Source organism: Pleuronectes platessa, chromosome 10 (assembly GCF_947347685.1).
Source record: "Pleuronectes platessa chromosome 10, fPlePla1.1, whole genome shotgun sequence".
NCBI classification, from domain to species: Eukaryota; Metazoa; Chordata; class Actinopteri; order Pleuronectiformes; family Pleuronectidae; genus Pleuronectes; species Pleuronectes platessa.
In genome coordinates this window covers 5,118,418-5,137,351 of record NC_070635.1, presented here as the reverse complement: position 1 = coordinate 5,137,351, position 18,934 = coordinate 5,118,418, and the positions used below count along the sequence as shown (strand labels likewise).

Sequence of the window (18,934 nt, the reverse complement as noted above, 5' to 3'; positions counted from 1 at the left end):
GGTCTATATTACAGTTTGATATCTGCAGTGCCAGTTAATAACTGTAGAAGTACAAATGTTCATGAACTTAAATGGTTTATTATGCAAATTTGACATCACTGTATTTACTTCCTTTCACACATTTCAAGACACAAGATGTAACTATTGCATTAGCGATACACTGTGACTGTGCTTATCAGTTAATAAAGGCCTGCATACTAAAGACTTCTTACAGCGCCTGTGGATATTGTAGCATATAAGTTAAGGGCTTGGTTGACAACTCGAAGGTTAAGACTCAGACATTATCTAATGTGTTTTCTGTTCAAATAAAAAAAAGACACTTCTCAGTCTGAGTCTAGTTCCTGCAGCACATTTGTCAAAGGGAGAAGTAGAAGAGGAAGAAGAAGAAGAAGAGCATCCACATTTAAGAGCTCTGACATTTTATCAGCTTTTTTCTTCTGTGTTCACCATTTACCAGTTTAATTTGACTGCTTCAGAAAAGCATTTAGAATGTATTGATTAAAAGACATGGCAGTGATCTGTGAAATACCCACAAAATAGAAGTGAAAAATATTTCGAAAAACTACTGCAATTGAAAATGCACTTGTTTTTGCTATAGAATTAGATTTCTATAGGTTTGCTGTTTATCTTTTCAATAAATCTGACCCTTACAGAAAAGCAGTTAAAATGAAAATGTTTAAATTATTTGTAAGAAGAGAAAGATGTGCAGATCAATTATATTGTACAAAGTATGAGCTCCACAGATGACTTATACTGAAACTTCAAACAGGGATCTAACTTTCAAATGACCCGTTTACTTGAAAAAAATGTATACGTTTATTTTTAGAGTTTCTTTGCTGCAGACACTCAAAATGAAAATGAAACCAGACATTAACTAGCAGCTCTGGAAACGTGATGTGCTGGAGATCTAATGTCAGCATGCTAACATAAAAAGTTGAAGAATCACCAGAGTTAATTCACCACAAGGGAACATTATGACAAAATTACAAAGGAAATCTTAAAAAAATGCAGATATTTATTATCAACAACAGATAAATACTTGGCCCATCCACAAAAGCCATAGCTCTAAGCCGGCCTCCCAAAACGTCCACTCCTTTGTGATTGGTCAACCTCTCCGAGTGCGTGTCGCCACTTTTACCCAGAGGCTTCCTGCTCAGCTGTAACCGCGGCTTTAGTCATGAGAACCAACATCTGAAACGCCTCGTCGGTAGTCCGGCTGATACTTCCACTTCACCGTGATGTCACATGACACGTCACAAAGTCCCACATTTGCATACTGCACACCTAGCGGCTACATGTTTCTACAAAGCAAAGACACTAAAGCACAATAACACTTGGATAAGTATATTCTGCCCAACTTCCAGTTCACCTTTAGTTGAACAGATGCAGATGCCCCTCTAAGTAAAGACGTGTTCTGTGTCTTGTCTGTTTATCACAGGCTGAATTTGCTGTGAATCTCATATCCATCCTTCTTGACATCCGATTAGAACACTGTATCCTCAAGCGCCTCGAAAAAAATCGATATCCTTACATCTCAGCCCTTAAATCCTTTACAGTGGAGTACACTGCCATGGCCCCCGCTTCCTCCTCCTCTGGGACAAAATGATTTGTCTCCTCTTCCTCCTCCTCCTCCTCATCTCTCCCGGCCTCCGCCAACACCTCACCTTCCTCTGCACAATCATCTTCTCTTTCCTCTTTTACTTTTTTTTGGATTTCAGCATAATCCGTCTCAGTGGTCTCTGGTTTCATTGCTGCATCCCTGGGGCGCTTGCTTTTCAGCAAAGAGAAATCGATGTTGGCATACTCCCCGTCTTGTGGCCCACTGTCGAGCTCCGGGGCTCTTGACCCTGCTGCCACATATCCAGCCTCAGCTCTCTTTCGGCCGCGGGTCTGGGCATCTTTTGCTGCTTGTCCGTTATGAACCTGTCAGGTACAACACAAATTATAGGACTTATTTGGCAGCAGGAATCCAAAGTCTGCTCTTGCATGAAGTTTCTATTTCTATGTTATTTACATTTCTGCCAAGTATTTTCATTGGGTCACAACCCTCCTCTATTCTTCTTTGCTAAAACTTGAGTTATTTCATTACCTCCGTCAAAGAGGTTTCAGTTCAGTGGATTAGGTAAAAACGACTGCACAGTTTACCACAAAACGTAGGTAAGAGAAGAACTGTATTAAAGTTTGGTACGGATCAGGAGGCGGATCCAGTCATATTTTCACTTTCCCTAACATAGTCATAGAGATACGTTTTTTTTTTTTATTTATTAAGGATTCACATCTGAGTGTGTGCAGTTTGGTGCAGATACAAATATAAATCTGGATCTAGTTAGTTTAAATTTGGATTCATGAGAGCACTGTCGAGTCTTGAAGCAAGACCTGGAACCTGCTATTATCTATCACATGTCGTGTATTTGTGCACGTATGTTGGACATATAATTGGCCCCTCTGTGTAAATTGTGGCCGCTTCATTGTCCCCAGTTCAGAGAAATCCTAGATCCGCCTCTGCCTGGAATGATTCTGAAGAAAACTCATGTTAAATGAATGTACCTTTTATAGTACATTAGATAAAATAATATAAATACCAGTGGATCCTCAGGATTAGTCACCATGTCTATAGTCTCATGCCGATTATCAGGGCTCTTCTGTTTCTTTCTGGAAGAGAAAAGTATTCAAAATTTAGATGTGTATGTATGAATATTATCCACAAACAAAATGTGGAAATAAATAAATGAATACCGCTTGCATATTTTTGCCAAACAGAAAACGACGGCTGAGAGAAGAACACCGATCAAAAAGGCAACGATGGTTTGCCACCATCTTTCAAAATAATCTGTGGGTGGATCTGCAATCAGAAGGAAAAACATGCTGATGTGTTTCTGAACGATAGTAAATTGTTTGAACAGAAGTTGTGTGCTTAGGCAGCGATCTAAAGTAGCAGAAGCAGAATTTACCGCCATGTTCAGATGACTTTATTTGGGTTGTGATATTCTCTCTTGCTTCCCCATTTGTGTTGCCGCTGACACACTGGACAGAGCTGTCATTTCGGCCTTTCACAATGACGGTTCTGTTCACAGTGTAGTTTGACACTGTGGTAATGACTGAGTACGCAGTCTGGTCCTCCAGCAGCGGCCATTTGATGGTGGGTAGAGGAATCCCCTCACCGATGCACACACAGGTCAGGACCCCCGACTGGACCACACATTCAGAGCTGGTTAAGATCTTGGGACCCCCTGTGAGCACAAAAGCAACGTGAGAACAAAACGCTGATGAACCTTATTTTCCTCGTCAGAAACACCAGAGCGGCCTATACTTACAAGTCACCAGTACGTCAGCAGTTGTAGTCGCAGTCCTGTTTCCATGTTTTGCTGTGCAGATGTAATGACCTGAATGTTCTGCAGTCACATTAGGGATGATGAGTGTGGATGAGTCATTCTTCAGGTCAGTTCCTTTGGGCAGGTTTGTGCTGGAGTCAAATACAGTCCACGCTACAACAGAGGGAGGGAAACTGTTGCCCCTGCAGGTCAGATTCAAAAAATCTCCCTCCTTTACACTGAAGTTTCCAGTGATCACTGGATCTCTCATGTCTGTGAGGGAAAAAAACAAAAAAACAATTCAAATAATGATGGCAAGAAGAGGCAGAACACAGACACGGAAATATGACAAAGAGAGAGAGAGAGAGAGAGAGAGAGAGAGAGAGAGAGAGAGAGAGAGAGAGAGAGAGAGATTGCATGTAGTTCGCCCCAGTGTACTTTTAAATGCCACCACTGGGGGGTGCTAGCGCCTGAGGAATTTCATAGAGCTGTGGAAGTTATTTAGGGGGAATTTGTCAGCGTACTGTGTTCTCTGCACTAAACTTATTACCTAATTATCTAACAAACTTAAAAAACACTTTATTTCACTCAGTTTTTTGCTCTTTCTTATGTTTCTTTCATCCTTCTATCTCATTACTTGTCTTTACTTTTGCAAAAGCACCTGCTCAAAGAGTACATGACCTGAATGAATAAAGTATATCTCTGAAAATACAGGGTCTATATGAATATTCTTGGTATCTATATTAAGAGATTGCTGATTTTAGACTATATCTGATCATTCTCTGTGCCAATTTTATATATGTTGTTGTCGTACTTACAGATTACTGTTACGTTGACATTTTTCTTTAAGGTGCTGTTCATGTGTGTCACTGTGCAAACGTACTGTCCAGCATCCCCTGCTTTGACATTAGAGAGAGAGAGAGTGGCAGTTCCTCTTTCTTCTGTGAGCTGAGCTGAGTCATTGAATGTGGTTTCCTGCAGAGTTGTTCCTGTTCCATTTCTGCTGCTTTGATCAGAAACTTTGGTCCACGTGATCAGCGATGGAAGCAAACCTTCAACACTGCACGTCAGATTCAGAGTCTCGCCCTCACTAACACTTGCATTCTGGGTTATTCTGACTTCCTTCACATCTACGATAGATAAACACACGTTGCACAGTCATATAATGTGGTTAAAGCACAACGTTTCCTCTTGTAAAATTCAGCCAATCAGAAATGAAGTAGTTTCTACTCACAGCTCACACTCAGAGTCGCCGTCTCCTCTGTGCTCACGTGTCCTTGGAAGAGGACCGTGCAGGTGATGTTGGTGCCATGATGTTCAGCTGAAGGGGAGAAGGACAGAGTCGAGCTGCGTCTCTTAGCGAACTCAGTCACGTTCTCAGTTTTGAAGGCCGTGATGTTTCCTGTGAGGTCAGCGTCGCTCTCTCCTCTTCCTCGCCACCTCCAGGGGAATGTAGGTTCAGATCCAGAGCAGAGACCAGGAGCAGTGCAGGTCAGTGTGGTCAGCTGTCCTTCCGTCAGAGGTGGAATCATCACTGTGGGCCTCTGACTCAGACCTGATGGGAGACCAGTTCATGAATGGAGTCCGATCAGAACGTCATCATTCACTTCATTCACATTTTTTTTAATGTGGCAACGCCAGGAATCTGCATCAGCTAAACAACGGCCAAAATTACTTTAGGTCCCACCCATAGACTGTGAATAACGATTGACGACATGACAGCTCCACTAAAGTGAAGCCAAATTCCCAAGATCACCCTCTGGTGGTTGCCACCTCCATGTTAGTAAATGGGACATGTATCAAAAACTCACCTCAAATGAACTTTTCACAATAACTGTTTCTGTCATTTCAGGGAGTTCATCTTAATTGGTCTTACAATTGGTTGAGCCCATGTACTGACTGGACTTTGACACCACTCTACATCACAACATCTCTACTGTGCAAACTTTGACACCAAAAGTGCAACGTGGCATCACACGTATTTTGTACAACAGAAGGAAATGGGGAAGTGTTGTTCATGTTTATTTGCAGCCTATGGCCCCAAATACACCAAACATGTCATACAGCAGAATGGTTCATACCTTGAACAGAGACAGTTGCTCTTTGGGGGAATTTATATGAACCTGAACTCGGTGAAGCTTCAACTCTGAGTTGATATGTTCCAGAGTCCGACTCCTTCAGGTCATTGACGATGATGCTGCAGTTTTTCTTGCTCACATCAGACTCCAGCAGTGACACTCGTCCTTTAAACTCCGACTGAACCTGATCGCTTGAGGTGCTACTGTTGAAAAATATGTATTTTTCACCACATCTCTGTCCAGCCGGGTCACATTTAAACCAAACTATATGTAAGACTTTGATATCCTCAGGAACAGTGAAGGAGCATGGTATCACGACACAGAGTCCGGCCTCCGCTGTTATTTCTCCTTCAACTAGAGTGATACAGTAATCTGTCAACGGACAACTTGTTCTCCCCCACACTGAAGAACCTGTTAATGCAAACATTAAGAGAAAAACAGGGAGAGAGATTATTTAAACTTTTAAAATATACCAAAAAAGAAGAAAGGCTACTTAAAAAAAAAATAGAACATGTGAATCTGTCAGTTTTACACAGTTTTATATATATATAGGAAATGATGTCAGCAAACATGACACAGAGGAATTCCAATATTCAACGTATATGAGTAAAATAATAAGTGAATACCTGTCTCAGCATCGCTGACTCTCACAGAGAAAAGCAGAGTCGCCAAGATGAGAACAAACATCTCTTCTTCTTCTTCTTCCTCCAACGAACCTGACACAGAACATACAGTAACGGAACCAGAGGACAGTCTACCATCGAAATCATCGTCTTAATAAAGGATGCTGCACGTTCGGATTTTCCTTGAGTCGCTCTTTTAGGAGAACAAGCAGCAGCTCTGAATCGTATTACATCTGTAAATGTCTCAACTTTTTGCCATGTTTCAGGACACCTGTCCAACTGTGAACCATTATCTGTACAGTTTATTTTTAACACTACAACACTCTTTCTTCAGTACAGTCCCACACCTTCAATATACCATCAAAGCCAAGAATGTTGAAAAGACGGTTACATAAACATTAACAGCTCAAATCATACATCATATATATAAGTCAAGCATTAGTTAAATGTTGTTTTTTACCTTTCTGTCTCCCTCTCTCTCTGTATCTGCTCGGAAGTGACTTCTGCTCTTGTAGCTTTTCTGTCTCCACCACAAATGATGAAACTCAACAGTTTAAGGAAGTCACTGCCGAGAAATGTTTTTCCTTTCCGCATACTAAGGCTTTTACACACTTTCCCAATTTCCACCGTTATCTCTGAATAACTCAATAAAATGTGACATTTTACAAAAAAGGGAAATGTGTTGACTTACAGTGCCTTGCATAAGTATTCACCCCCTTTGGACTTTTCTACATTTTGTCATGGTATATAACCACAGATTAAAATTTATTTCAACGTGAGTTTATGTAATGGACCAACACAAAATAGTGCATCATTTGGAAGTGGGGGGAAATATTACATGGATTTCACAATTATTTACAAATAAAAATCTGAAAAGTGTTGAGTGCATATGTATTCACCCCCTTTACTGTGAAACCCCTAACAAAGATCTGGTGCGACCAATTGCATTCACAAGTCACATTTGCAAGTCACATAATTAGTAAATAGGGTCCACCTGTCTGCAATTTAATCTCAGTATAAATACACCTGTTCTGTGACGGACTCAGAGTTTGTTGGAGATCATTACTGAACAAACAGCATCATGAAGACCAAGGAGCTCACCAAACAGGTCAGGGATAAAGTTGTGGAGAAATATGAAGCAGGGTTAGGTTATAAAAAAATATCCAGAGCTTTGAACATCTCTCTGAGCACCATAAAATCCATCATAAGAAAATGGAAAGAATATGGCACAACCGCAAACCTACCAAGAGGAGGCCGTCCACCCAAACTGAAGAGTCGGACAAGGAGAAAATTAATCAGAGAAGCAACCAGGAGGCCCATGGTTACTCTGGAGGAGTTGCAGAGATCCACAGCTGAGGTGGGAGAATCTGTCCACAGGACAACTATTAGTCGTCTACTCCACAAATCTGGCCTTTATGGAAGAGTGGCAAGAAGAAAGCCATTGTTGAAAGGGATCCATAAAAAATCCCGTTTGGAGTTTGCCAGAAGCCATGTGGGAGACACAGCAAACATGTGGAAGAAGGTGCTCTGGTCAGATGAGACCAAAATTGAACTTTTTGGCCTCAATGCAAAACGCTATGTGTGGCGAACTCCCAACACTGCCCATCACCCTGAGCACACCATCCCAACAGTGAAACATGGTGGTGGTAGCATCATGCTGTGGGGATGCTTCTCTTCAGCAGGTACAGGGAAACTGGTCAGAATAGAGGGAAAGATGGATGGAGCCAAATACAGGGAAATCCTTGAAGAAAATCTGATGCAGTCTGCAAAAGACTTGAGACTGGGGCGGAGGTTCATCTTCCAGCAGGACAATGACCCTAAACATACAGCCAGAGCTACAAAGGAATGGTTTGGATTAAAGAATGTTAATGTCTTAAAATGGCCCAGTCAAAGCCCAGACCTCAATCCAATAGAGAATCTATGGCAAGACTTGAAGATTGCGGTTCACAGACGGTCTCCATCCAATCTGACTGAGCTTCATCTTTTTTGCCAAGAAGAATGGACAAACCTTTCCATCTCTAGATGTGCAAAGCTGGTAGAGACGTACCCCAAAAGACTTGCAGCTGTAATTGCAGCGAAAGGGGGTTCTACCAAGTATTGACACAGGGGGCTGAATACTTATGCACCCAACAGATGTCAACTTTTTTGTTCTCATTATTGTTTGTGTCACAATAAAATTTATTTTGCACCTCCAAAGTACTATGCATGTTTTGTTGATCAAACGGGAAAAAGTTTATTTAAGTCTATTTGAATTCCAGTTAGTAACAGTACATAATGGGAAAAAGTCCAAGGGGGGTGAATACTTATGCAAGGCACTGTATCTTCTTGAGAAACCAACAAACCAGTGCATGTACTTTTTTCATCATGTGGTATATTCTGTGACTGTGCGTTAAATACTGAATGAAACATATCTTTAAAACTGAACAGAAACTCTGTGCTTTAAGCATTTCCTCCCTCCAAGTGCATCATATTACATTTCAGCTCAATATCAAACCCTGAAATGTCCAAATCATGGTTTACGCCAGATAAAAAGTCAAGGCATCACTAAATCCATCTGAATGAATCATCTGGGTCCCATGAATACACGCACAATATTTCATAGGAATCATTCCAACTGCTAAAGTAGCATAAAACTGTTCTGTAAGTGGCCGGTTGTAAATTTTAAGTTATATTTTGTAGCTTTTTACTGAGCAACAGCACCCCCTGCAGCCACATGTAGTGATAATTATATTCGGCTCAGTGTCCGAGAAATTAAGTGGTTTTCATGTAGAGACAAAGCAAAGTCATTAATCTCTGATTGTGTCGTCCCACTCACTGAACCGAAACACAAAAGAACAGTGGATATTACCCATGATCCTCTGCTTGCTGAACCAGGAGAAGCTGCTGCTGTAACAAATCCTGTTTAGGATTCCTCATATTTTGAGTTTCCTGCTGAAAACTGGAGATAAACGTTGTTTTTTGAATGATTTTTCAGTCTTTTGGACTGATCTCTGGACATGTTTTTCTATTTCTAAAATATAACAGTCAATGTGTATTATTATCTGTACCAATATTCACCAGACTCTAAATTAACTACTTCATAAAAATGTGTTGTCACCAATAAAACACTGTAACATCAGCAAATCAAGAACAAACCTTGCCAAGCCTTGTTTGGGAGGGTTGGTCATTCATATTATTAATATCTTTCTGTGTTGATCATTTAACCAAAGTGAAACCAAAAAGGGGAAAAGTGTGTCACGGTTCCACTATTGTGTAATGTTTCTTTCGAGAAAAAAAAAGAAAAGGCACAACAAGACAAACAGACACTTCACCGTTTGTTCTCTAACAATAATGAGCTGTTTCCATTTTGTGTTGTTTTACCTTTATTTATGTTTGCATGGAACGAAAACAGATGAATTTGCTCGAGGTGTGAAAGAGCCATTTAAAACGAAAAGAGCAAGCAAAGTACATCATTGGAAAAATTCTGCCGTCATTAAATTTGCTAATTTGCAGAAATTGCTAAACTCTGACCTGAATTATTGTGTCAATCACATATGTAGAAAAAAACTCTCCATAATAATAACAACAATAATAATAATTATGATCACCATAAATTATATTACATACAAATCAGCTTTACAACACACTGCCAAAAGATTAGGTAAGACTTGTTTGATATTTCTAAGATTCTGAAAATGAACAAACAAAAAGTAAAATCCCCTCATGGGGCGTTTTAGAGACAGGAACAGGTTATTGACTTTGTGCATACAGGCAGTTTAAGAATGCTAGCCAACGTATATCCTGTATCTGAAACCCTCGACAGAACACTGTCTTATAAAAGCTTAATATGAATTAAAATAGCTGGTTGACACTGGATGTTTTTTACATGCACAGAGAACCTGTTTGACTGGTTTTATGTCAGAGAGAGTATCCTATATACTTATATCCTTATTTTCTTTCTGAGGCTTCGTCGTCATGGATTATTTCTTCTGTCAAGGAGGTTAAGTTACATCTGGGTTTGTTTCTTTGTTTGTTTGTTAGCAGGGTTACACAAAAAATACTCCTAACCTAATACCTACTCTCATCTTCATGACCTTTTGGTGAGGATCCGGATTTGGGGGCGAATCGCAGATTTTTTTTCCCGCCTTCTTGAACATTGACATAGAGCACTTTAATAAATGTTAACCAATTTCCCAGGGAAATCCGGCCCATTTAGGGAACTGGTCCCTGTGACTGTGTGAAATGTGGTTTGATTGAAAACAAAGGGACCCGTTTGACCTCGAAGGAGGGAGAACCAGACATGATGATTTGTTGTGAGAGCACGTTGTTTTGACTCAAACCAGCTTTTAGCAGCATCATCATCATCATCATCATCATCGTCATCATCATCACTACCATCTGACGTCAGACGTTTCGCCTAAGCTTAGGCACCTCCACCTTTTGCCTTAGAGAGGTTCATGTGATACATGTGTCCGATAATTTAGTCTGCCCCTCGAAATATGTAATAAAAATGTACATGACCCTTGATAGAAAAGCCCCCCAGTTGGGGGCTGGGTACTGCTCTGTTCTATAAGCTTGTATCAAGTCAGTGTTCGGTCACTGGTTGAATGATGCATGGTTTTTAATTTTCCACACTGGCTTCTCATCCCAGTTCAATACTTAAATTAGGACTCATTTACTGTACATCCATGCATCTTTTTTTCCTTATCAACAAACATCACGTTATTATATTTTCGACACCATTGTTATCGAGTTAGAATATTACTGAACTTTGACATGACGTCGTGGGCTGATCAAATGTCGTTGAATAGCACAACCAGCTGGCTAGTCAGCGTCACTTTTTGTCATTCAAACATCTGATGCAACCCTGCGAGAAATAAGCATCCGCTCCTCAAAGTGAAGTGACACTCGAATTTCCCAAAGACCCCAGAGATCAGTTTCCTGTGGTCTTTCAGCACAATATGAATATACACACGCATACACACATACACACACACACACACGCACACACACACACATTGTCTACAAGAGATAACACCTTGGCCACTCACGTGCAAGTATGATGTGCTTTAGGTCTGTTTTTTCCAGATAGACCAATATAAGAGCCTCAGGGAGATGAAGCATAAGATGAGACAGACATTTCTACGTTGGCCACGGTGTTGGAAAAACTCAAAATATTTGTTTTACACATTCTACAGATGGATGCTGAAAAAAAAAAAAAAAGCTGTGACATATTTCCGAACCGGACAGTGTTTGAATTAGATTTACAAAAACCTTGCCAAATGTTATCAGAATTGACAGGTGGCATTTTCGTCTTTCATTTATTAAGAGAGGCTACACAGTCACAGCACACATTAAATACAATTATGTAAAAACAAAGATTCCCAGACGCGTTTCCGTCTCCCTCTTCACTCGGTTATCTTCTCGGGATGTAAGCAACCGAAGGAAAGAGAGGAGACGGGTTCGCTCTGGGTAAGATGGACACGTACAGATGAGAGAACAAAAAGCTCGGTTACTCCTTCCCTCGATGCTTCGACTGGCAGCAGACACAGTGACAGTTACAGGAGACACACGTAGAGCAAATAGTGAAATGGAGGCAAGCACCCGGACGGCCGTCATTTGACAGGAACATCAACGATCACAATGAGGAACAGGGAGAAAGCAACAAAAACATTGCCACTTGTGATACAACTGAAGCTGGAAATTTACACTATTTATTTTACATCGTCCAATGGGTCCTGCTCTGACCCAAAAAGTAAAAGTTTTGTCCCAAATCGTGGCATATGAAGGGGCATCCCACTGGAGAGGGGCAGCGTGAGTGGGGAGTACTGGCATCAAGTGATCTGTGACAAATCTGGAGAACTGAGGAGTCGTCATATGCAGGGGGAGATCCAGTAGAAGAGGCTGGGGGGGAGTTATTATGGGGCAGGGCGTGAGTGTGATACGGGGTTGCCACTGCGTCTCGCATAGCCGAGGGATCAGGGAAGGATCGCGATTCATTTGGCTTTTATTTCCGTGTAGTTGCTGCCGTCATCCCCCCTCCCTGAGGCCCCCTCCCTGGGCCTGGCTCCGATAAACTCCAGAGCGGCATAATTCAGCTCTTGTTTCTCCAGTCCTGCCATAGAGCCCACAGGTTGATAATCCCCGTCTTCTCCCTGCAGACAGAAGGACCGATCAGCGGGGCAAATTACCGGCGAGGTGCCAGCGACACCTCACATGACAGAAGATTGCGACAGACACCAGACAGGAAAGATGTTAGTGGTTACTGGTCGACATACTGGCGAGGAGACTGAGATGTTTCCTGTTAGTTTGGCAGTTTGTGTGAGCGATGAGGCAGCCATGCAGAAGGCAGTTTTGGAGACAAATGGCAGTGTACAGAGCGGAGAAGCTGACATGCGACGAGATGCGTCGGTCACTTGTGCCTTTAATGGGGACTTGTTTGGGAACCTTACCGTAGTCTCCTCTAGAATGGAGTTAAACTTTGAGCCCAACAGCTCTGTCTTAAGCTGTGCAGGAGTTAGGGGAGAGAGAAACAGACAGAGAAACGCAGAGAAGCAATGAAAGCAGGAGAAAACAGTGTTTGGAAAGGTCATGATGCAGATACGAGGCTGCTTGTCAGAGGGAGACCTCGTTTTCTGAGGTCAAAATGGGGTCGTGTATGAATGCACAAAAATACAACCCCAAACCAACTGAGAATGGTCATCCAACCCATCCTCCATTAGAATCATTATTAATTGACATCGGCATGTCTCACCACTTTCTTCCTCAGATTTTGTTTGTCCTTCTTGACTGCGCTGTAGTACAACGCTGGGTTCTCCAGGACCACTTCCTGTCTAGGGTTGCCATTCTCTCTGGGGGACGGAGTCACATAATCAGACTCGGCCTCGACTGCCACGAACGCAGGGCGACACGCCAAGCCTGGGCATCCATTTTAAAACAACAAGCTGTGTGAGGTTATGTTGGAAGCCAACTGTGGCTGTGAGTGACGTGGTTATTTTATGGGTTTAGTCGCTGAGCTCGCACCCACTTCAGGGGTGATTTGCCAGTTAGGCTTGTAAATTTGGGGGTCCAAATACGCCTTGAGGCCTAAATAAAGCACTTTGGTTAAGAGGGCTACCTGGGTTGTACTGAGCGTAGCGGGTCAAGGATTCAGAAGCAGTGTCAGAGGCTGGGAATCGGGCCTGCAAAATATAAGGTTAGTCCAGCTTGCTAACCCAATGTGGATCATTTCACTTGGGACTTAAAAATTGCTCTGGAGAAATGGTTCTCACGTCCCACATGTACTCATATAAAATATGCACCAATGTGTTTTAGAATGGATGACAAGGCTTAAGTGTTTCCTTGGATTTCAGATAATGCTTAGTGAGGAACATTACGTTTCTGCCTCGCACTGGCCTCTACATTAGTTTATACTCACTTCTTGTTGTTGTGGCCAACGTATCTCACTGCTGCAATGATGAAGGCTATAACCGCTACTCCTCCGATGGTGCCAACTATAACTGCCATCATGTACTTTTCTGAAAATAAGAGTGAACAACATCGAAAATTAGAGCTTTGTTAAAAAGATGGACACAATTTCTCCGGGCACTGGCTGTCGCTGCCACAGAGGCAGAGAATCCATTACATATTTCCATGTCCATTTACACAGTTAGTCTGTCTCCTGACACCCAGACTCCTCTACCTTGTCTGTACCAATGATCCCTACATGAGATACATCTACTCACTCTCCTGCTGCAGCTCCAGAAGTACGCTCTCTCTTCCGTACGAGTTGTAGAAGCCGCAGTGGACGTTGACGGCCGGGCCGCCGTTGTCCACCCGCTCTCCTTTCTCCCGCAGCTTGATCATGCCCGTGGAGGTGTGTCCGTCCGTGTGCGTGTAGAAGTTGAAACGGCCGTCGGTTTCGTTGATGGTGATGTTCAGGTCGGGCAGGTAGAACTCGATGGTGGGCTCGGGGTTCCCCGTGGCTATGCAGACGCACTGGACACCCTCCCTCACCACTGTGCACTTTGACTCCTCCAGCAGGACGGGGGCATCTGTCAGAGGCAGTGCATTAACATTTACAGGTTCAGTTTTTATGATTTAGGTGAAAAGGATCTATTGGCTGACATTTTATAAAAAATAATCCTTGTGATGTTTTTCACTAGTATATAATCATCTTAAATTTAGATTCTAAATTGTGCGAGATGTTGTTACCCTAGAATGAATCCTTTATATTTAAAAACTGTGTATAATAATAATAATAATATGTTTTTTACAATTGCCCAGACTGGACAAACTAAACCTTTTGAGTTTTAATGAGCACTGAAGGCTACCACATGTGGATGGGAAGGGTGAGGTGAGGGGTATTCAGCTGCAACATGCAACCTCACCACTAGATGTCACTAAATTCTATACACTGAACCTTTAAAAGATACTCACTGTGCCCCTAATATTGATATGATTCACTTTGTCCTACATTTACACAACTGTTGGATCAAATACAGTAACCTGAGGCACTCACACTCAACAGTGATGTTAAAGGAGCTGCTGGCTCGGCCGTGCTCGTTCTCGGCCAGGCAGCGGTACTGTCCGTCTCCCTGCGGTGAGATCTTCGCGATCTCCAGCACAGACAGCTCGTCAGCGGTGATGGTGCCCACCAGTTGTCCATCTTTCAGCCAGGTGAGGGTCGGGGCCGGGCTGCCCTGGGTGCTGCAGTGCAGGTTCAGTGTGGTGCCCTCACTCACAATCATAGAGTCGTTCACCACGGGCTCACGTGGAGGGTCTGCAGCAAAAATTTAAAAAACATAAAAGGTTTTCAGATCTGGGAAATGTCGTTCACATAGTTCAAATAAATATTGTTTGGCCACATGGTGGCACCACAAAACAGACACCACCTCACGGCTCTATGGCTGATTTCAGACAAGCACTGAAATTTCGTGATCAGAGTTATTGGCTTCCAACATATTCTGTAACTCTTGCTGCCATAGTAAAATGTGTGAGCGAGCCCCTGTGAGAATACAGCAGGTCATTGACATGCAGGGACAGGATCTCTTTATTGTTCCATCATTTCATCCTCATGACTCTGAAAACAAAATCATTTTCTCTGGACTATTCCTTTATTGTGTGTGATGGGAAAATTCAAGTTACATGTTAATCATCATCTAAACTCCTGATTGGTTCCAGCCCCAGTCCAGGATGAACTCTGTTGATAATGGAGTGACAGGATGAACCTAAACTCCAGAATGAAATCCAATGTACTGATTCCTTAATAGATACTAACTGTGCACAGTAAGCATGAGTGAAGAGGGACACTCACACTTGACAGCCAGGTACAGTGAGGTATTCATCATCCCGTAGCCGTTGTCACCGACGCAGGTGTAGATTCCCTCCTGTGCTGGCGTCAAATCATCCAGGGAGAGCGAGATGTTGGACGCCGTGTCCCACAACAGCTCCTGGTCTCCAAACATCCAGGAGATCCTGGACACAGGGTTACTCTCCACCTCGCAGTGCAGCACCACGGAGCTGCCCTCCATCACCTCCGAGGACACGTTGACCCACACCGAGCGGGGAGCGTCTGGCCAAGTAAGTAGAGTAGACATTTTAATCTCCGAGCACTCTAAAATGTTTTCAGTGAATATATTTGATGCAAAGTGCAGAACAATAATAGAGCAACATTTCCTTCATGGTTCACTCAGTTTGGAAATATACAAAGTCCATGAAAATGTACAAATCAGAGTTTGAGCCTGAGCAGATTTCTACAAAAGGCCCAATACAAGGGAAACATGCAGATTATGTTTGTAGCTAACTTGTATAGTATAGTATATAGTATTAAACAATATTCCGTAATGCGTAGCTTTGTTTAAGCGAACAGTGAACAAGGAATGACATAAATGTGCACCTCATTGAATCAGGAATTACACATAGATGTTGGGCAGGTAATTGGCCCCTTTGTTAATTTTTGATCCGCCACTGCCCTTAGTAGAATAACCGTCACTTGAAAGCTAGCTTTAGTGTTAGCACCATGGTTTTTAAACCAGCAGTCTTCTTTAAAACATAAATGGTGATGCAACATGACACATGAGAAGATGTTTGAATATGTAACTCAAATGCCTTTTTAACTCTTTGAACTTACACTTGACGTCCAGAGAAACGAGCCTCTCGTAGACCAGCGTGGTGTTGGGGTAGTAGACCCTGCAGCCCAGCAGCTGTCCGTTGTGCATGGGTCTGGGGACGAAGGTGAGGGTGCTGGAGAGCACGGCCGTGTTGCTCTCCTCCAGGTAGTCGGTAGAGAACTCAGGGTCGGGCAGGTAGTCGGTGTAGATCCACTGGATCTCCGGAACCATCTCAGGACAGTTGTCAGGAGCGTAACATGTCAACTCAAGATTCTCGTCGCTGACTATCTCCTCTGGGACGTCAATGCTGGGCTGATCTGGAGAACGGGAAGAAGAAGACATCAGTGGATTTTGAAGAAAAACACACGAATTGTAATTCTAAGAATTGTCTTTGTAAATCACAATTTTTACTTGTGTACACAGAAGCAGCTCAAAGTTAAACCAAGACAATGTAAGTGTACTGAGCAACAGCGCCCCCTGTTGCCACATATGGTGATTCAAAACGTTGGTTCTCATGAGGAGCAAAAATAAATCTTTGAAAGCCGCTAGTTTAAGGTAAAAAAGTTTCATAGTGTTACGTTAAGTTAAAAACTTCAACTGCAAAAATAAAACAATTTCACAAATCAAAGAACTTTCAGGATTAAATAGAGAAATGACAAAATAAAATACATTAAAATCAAAAGCAAGCTCGACCATGCAGCATCTAGTAATATCTTATCTTCAGGTTAACAGGTAAAGTAATGACGTGAGAATATATTGTTGCCAGCCCAATATGGGATTTCAGTCTTTGTGTTAAAATAATGACAGGGAAAATTTGTTGTCCCTCGACTAATGGCAACAAACTACTTTAATAATTCTTGTTCATCGTCTACATTGTATTTTTCACTCCGATCATTATTCCTACCAAGAACTTTGAGCTCAGCGAAGTCTGGGTACGTGTACATGTTGGCTCCACCGAGGTCAGCGCGGAAGTAGTATCTCCCCGAGTGCTCTGTGCCGATGTTGTTGATGAGCAGAGTGCAGTTCCTCTGGTTCAGGTCGCCCAGCAGCTTGGTGCGCCCCTTGTAGCTCTCGTGCACGACGTCCGTGCGCGTTTTGAAGACTACCGGGGGGAAGAGTTGCGGGTAGGGCTGGCCGAAGTACCAGATACCGTGAATGCCGCGGTACGGCCTGACGCCGGACGGATACATGAAGGTGCAGGGGATGACCACGCAGGAGTTGGTCATGGCCGAGATGTCCCGCGGTACCCAGACGTTCCACTGGCAGCTGGCATCTGAGAGAAGATCAGACACAAATGATGGGTGAGGTATGACCATGACTCGTTAATGGTGATAAAAAGGTCAAATATGTCAAACAAGGAAGAGGAAGAGGGATCAATCACCTTTGATGATGAACAGCAGTGTTAAGAGCAGCTCTGAACACCACATGGTCTCCGCTCAGCGCTGGAACATAGACGTCTGCAGCAGAGAACTTTCTGTCAGTTTCATGCATCATCAAGACGGAGAGAGAGAAATCAAATGAGTTGTTTCTAGCGTCAGTGCTGGCTCATGACTCATCTGCCCCTGAGAACCATCACACTTACTTCATATATGTTTCTGAAATGAGTTTTAACTCGATTTAAACACATTATACTTTGAATAATGTGGAAGAAAATACAAAAAAAAAGAATAAAGCAGTTTTAAACTATGTTCTTTGTCTGTGAGATGGCAGCATTACACCAAACTTACTGGATGGGTTACCATGAAACTTGGAACAGATTTAGTTGTGGCTTAAGGGATTTGTTTGAAACCAATTTCCCAGGGAATAATTCATGGGTCTTCATTAAAACCTTTAGTCACATTTAGGGAACTGATATCTACAAATGAGTGTGTGCAACTGGGTGCAACAGTTCGATTGAATTTAGAGAGACTGTTGGGCCTTGGTGGAGGGTTTGCACTCTTCCAGTTTTGAGTTTGAAATGGTTCCAGTAAATAAGAAAGACTTTTATAATCCCCCTGAGGATAAATGTAATCCTAATAAGTGTTAATTAATGCAAGTCACCAGGATTCATGTTAGAAGAAGTCTGCATCACAAAAGAGATAATTTTCCCGAATTGTATTTAGCAACTCTAGTTACCAATCCACATCATCAATCAGCAATCGGGACCAATGCACATTCAAACTGACTAAATTCTTCAATGTGTGTGTATTGTCTTAAAGCAGCAAAAACAATAATTTACTGTTTGGTCCATATGTTGTGTTCTTGTGAAGTCAAATTTTGTTTTGCTTGTTTTAAAATACTGCTCACCTTGAAAAGATGATGGTAGAAACGGACTCGGCAGCACAGCTCGTCAGCAGCTCCACTAGAGGGGGCTCACTCACACCCAGACAGCCTCACAGCCTTCTTCTCTGTAAAGAGAAAAGAATCAGTGACATCATCAGCAGCAGCAGCATCATCATCGTCAGGCAGTGACATCACTCCGAGCTGCAGCAAGTCACACAAACACACAGCGTCAGCTCAGCGTCACTCAGCACCTGGTCGCCCCCCCCCCCCCCCCCCCCCCCCTCAGTACAGTCACTCGTTACAGTCGCGTAATCTCCGGCCAATGAATGACTCCCACTGTTGAGCTGAGCTCTGACGCCAAGCCAAACTCCGCTCAGCAAACATCATGTCATCTTAGAGCACTGATACGATCTGTTCTGCATGAGAAATAAGGGGGGGGGGGGGGGGGGGGGGGCTGATAAAACTAATCTTATGTGATGTGATGTAATGTGATTGAGAGAGTGGATCAATTAGTCTCAGGGCAGCATCAACATAATGTTCCAAACGCCTACAGAGCATAAACAGTTGAAGCTGAGTGATGTTGCCAAAAA

General features: G+C 42.6%; 2 protein-coding genes across 3 annotated transcripts; both read right to left on the bottom strand.

Annotated features, from left to right (window-relative positions):
- Positions 1 to 62: 62 nt before the first annotated feature.
- LOC128450133 (sialic acid-binding Ig-like lectin 16) lies at positions 63 to 6,528 on the bottom strand. Its single transcript, XM_053433622.1, has 10 exons — positions 6,473 to 6,528; positions 6,016 to 6,105; positions 5,393 to 5,800; positions 4,546 to 4,866; positions 4,130 to 4,441; positions 3,315 to 3,584; positions 2,952 to 3,230; positions 2,737 to 2,842; positions 2,583 to 2,652; positions 63 to 1,923 (listed from the first exon to the last, which is right to left on the bottom strand). The coding sequence occupies exons 2-10, from the start codon at positions 6,074 to 6,076 to the stop codon at positions 1,528 to 1,530; spliced, it is 2,223 nt and encodes a 740-aa protein (XP_053289597.1). The 5' UTR covers positions 6,077 to 6,105; positions 6,473 to 6,528; the 3' UTR covers positions 63 to 1,527.
- A 2,873-nt stretch (positions 6,529 to 9,401) lies between these two features.
- mag (myelin associated glycoprotein) lies at positions 9,402 to 17,509 on the bottom strand. Of its 2 annotated transcripts, XM_053433597.1 has the most exons (10): positions 17,464 to 17,509; positions 16,987 to 17,355; positions 16,103 to 16,399; positions 15,287 to 15,544; positions 14,492 to 14,752; positions 13,716 to 14,024; positions 13,409 to 13,508; positions 12,746 to 12,842; positions 12,444 to 12,497; positions 9,402 to 12,146 (listed from the first exon to the last, which is right to left on the bottom strand). In XM_053433597.1, the coding sequence occupies exons 1-10, from the start codon at positions 17,507 to 17,509 to the stop codon at positions 11,988 to 11,990; spliced, it is 1,950 nt and encodes a 649-aa protein (XP_053289572.1). In that variant the 3' UTR covers positions 9,402 to 11,987. The 2 variants fall into 2 exon arrangements, with proteins under 2 accessions (XP_053289572.1, XP_053289573.1); XM_053433598.1 differs by lacking the exon at positions 12,444 to 12,497.
- Positions 17,510 to 18,934: the final 1,425 nt, after the last annotated feature.